The sequence below is a fragment of the Chrysochloris asiatica genome, unplaced genomic scaffold (assembly GCF_000296735.1).
Source record: "Chrysochloris asiatica unplaced genomic scaffold, ChrAsi1.0 scaffold00229, whole genome shotgun sequence".
NCBI classification, from domain to species: Eukaryota; Metazoa; Chordata; class Mammalia; order Afrosoricida; family Chrysochloridae; genus Chrysochloris; species Chrysochloris asiatica.
In genome coordinates, this window is record NW_006408747.1 from 1,272,092 (window position 1) to 1,274,792 (window position 2,701).

At 36.2% G+C, this 2,701-nt stretch overlaps 1 protein-coding gene across 1 annotated transcript in view; it reads right to left on the reverse strand.

Annotated features, from left to right (window-relative positions):
* Nucleotides 1-2,701, reverse strand: part of SCLT1 (sodium channel and clathrin linker 1) — a 272,952-nt gene that overhangs the window by 13,944 nt on the left and 256,307 nt on the right. Inside the window, exon 17 of the mRNA XM_006873207.1 lies at nucleotides 522-600. Coding sequence (XP_006873269.1) covers nucleotides 522-600 — 79 coding nt within the window. The remainder of the gene's footprint in view (nucleotides 1-521; nucleotides 601-2,701) is intronic.

Genomic DNA, 2,701 nt, shown 5'->3' on the forward strand with positions numbered 1-2,701 from the left:
GTACAATGCTGCCTGTGATAGGATAATATCCATGCACCTACAGGGAAGCCCAGTTAATACCACTATTATTCAAATTTACACACCAAACACTAAAGCCAGTGAGGATGAAATAGAAGAATTCTACCAACTTCTGCAATCTGAAATTGATCAAACATGCAATCAAGATGTATTATTACTGACGATAAGACTGGGTTTAAAAAGAGTGATCTTAGATATGCATAGAAATAAAGAGAATCCTAACTTATTTTCTGAAACACTACATAAGATTTACTAGTAAAACTGAAATAAAGTCCTTTACCTTTTATCATATACATATGATGAGTTGGTGACTTTTGAAGATTTTTATTCACATTATCTTAAGTATGGACTTTAAGACTTATAGATGGTTTCTACAAAAAATACTCACATTTGTATGGACATTTCCAAGTAGGGAATTAATTTAGACTTGGCTCAGGTAAAATTCTATAACATGTGTATCAAGCTGCAGCAGAAAGTACTTCCCTAGAGACTCCTTATCTTACCTCAACTACCTTTTCATTTGCTATTTCCAGCTGAGAAAGCAGCTCTTGGGTATGAAGTTTCTGTCGACTCAGCTCACTCCTATTAAGCAACAAAGGAGAGAGAAAGAGAAGTCTTTAATATTATTGTTCAAAAATCTAATAAACTAGAATAATTGTTAGTGAGATACATTTATATGTTCTGAAAAGTATCACCGTGAAGTACAAAATAAAGACACTCATTAAAAAACCTTATCTCAAAGGATTCATTTAGTTATAAAATGCACATCTATTTTAAAAGTACAACTGTATCTTCAATATTATTATCTAGAGATGTTATTAGGCATCAAAATGAAAGTCCATTAATATTCAACAGATGCAGTATTTGTTATTACAAAATCTCACAAGCTTTTTATAGTATGCATATTGAAGACTCATATGCTTCTTAAAGGAACTGAAATCTTGTAAATTTAAGGTAATGTTAATCACTCTCAGCATCATTTCAGTGCAGTGTGTTTGGGATTGGTATTTGTGCATTTATACTTTTTATGCTCTGTTGGATGGAATTATCTTATGCCAAGAACCTATCTTCTATTTTTGGTGTTACTCATTATAACACACACAGATATATGTTTTTGTATGTACAATTCAGTGACACTGATTCAATTCTTACAGTTGTGCAACAACCATTCTCATACATTTTCTTCTGAGTTGTTCTTCCCTCATTAGCATTTTCCACCAATAAAGTTCCTATCTAATCTACTGAGTTGCTGTTGTCGCTCTGATCCCATATAGTGTTCAAAAGAGCATAATGCTCAAGGCAGATTATTATTATTTTTTCAACTAGTTAAGGCACAGTGTCAGGGGCTATTTTTGGTTTAAGGTTTAAAGATGATCTCAGGGCAATATTTTCAGGAGTTCATCCAGTTCCTTTGGCTCCAGGAAATCCATAAGAAGTTGAATTTCAGTTCTGCATTTTCCCTCTTTTCACCAGGATTTTTCTATAGAATCTTTGATCAAGATGTTCAGTACTGGTAGCTGGACACCATCTAGTTCTTTGAGTCTGATAACAAAGGAAACAGTAATTTATGAAGGCAATTAGCCACATACTTTTTCTTCTTATTTCTGACTTTACCTGAAATATGCAAATGATACATCCTTGCTGGTTGGAAGCATAAAGGACTTAAAATACTTATTGATGAAGACTAAAGACCATAGCCTTCAGTATGGATTGTACTTCAATATAAAGAGAAAAACAAAATTCTCATAACTGGGCTATTAAATAATAGCATGATAAAAGGATAAAAGATGAGGCTGTAAAACCTTCATTTTGCCTTGATCCAATACCAACGTTCACAGAAGCAGCAGTCAAGAAATCAAATGATTTCTTAAGCAAATCTGCTACATAAGGCCTATTTAAATTGTTTGAGAGCAGATATCAGTTTGAGGACTAAGGTGCACAAAACTCAAGCCATGGTATTTTCAATTGCCTCATATGTATGTGGAAGTAGGACAATGAATAAGAAAGATTAGAAGAATAGATGTATTGGGTAATGCTATCAGAGAATAATATTGAAAGTACCACGAACTGTCAGAAAAACAGACAAACCAGAATGAGTTGCTGGACCTGGGGACTCCAGACCATAGTCTCAGGGGACATCAAGGTCCACTGGCATAGCAAGGTGCACAAAGACAATGCTCTACCTGCCACTTTGGTGGATAACGTCTAGGATGATAAAAGCTCCTGAGCAGCCACGTAAGGTACAGCTATTGGTCTGTACCTTGTGTGGAAGAAACAAGAGTAATGAGAATTGAAGATGTTTGGAATCAATTAGTCCAATGGACTAATGGAACATCAGTCTCCACGACTTTGAGATCAGAGAACTAGATGGTGCCTGGCTACTACTACAAACTACTCTGAAAGTGATCATATTAGAAGGTCCTCAGTATGTTGTTAGGTGCCATCGTGTCGGCACTGATTCATAGCGACCCTATGCAGAGCAGACAGAAACACTGCCCGATCCTGGGCCAACCTCAAAACTGTTGCCATGCTTGAGTCCATCGATGATGCCACCTGGCCCATCCATTTCGTTGGGAGTTTTCCTCTTTTTCTCTGACCTTCCACCTTACCAAACATGACATCCTTCTCCAGCAACTGGTCCCTCCTGACAACATGACCTAAGTAAGAGATGAAGTTGGGCCAT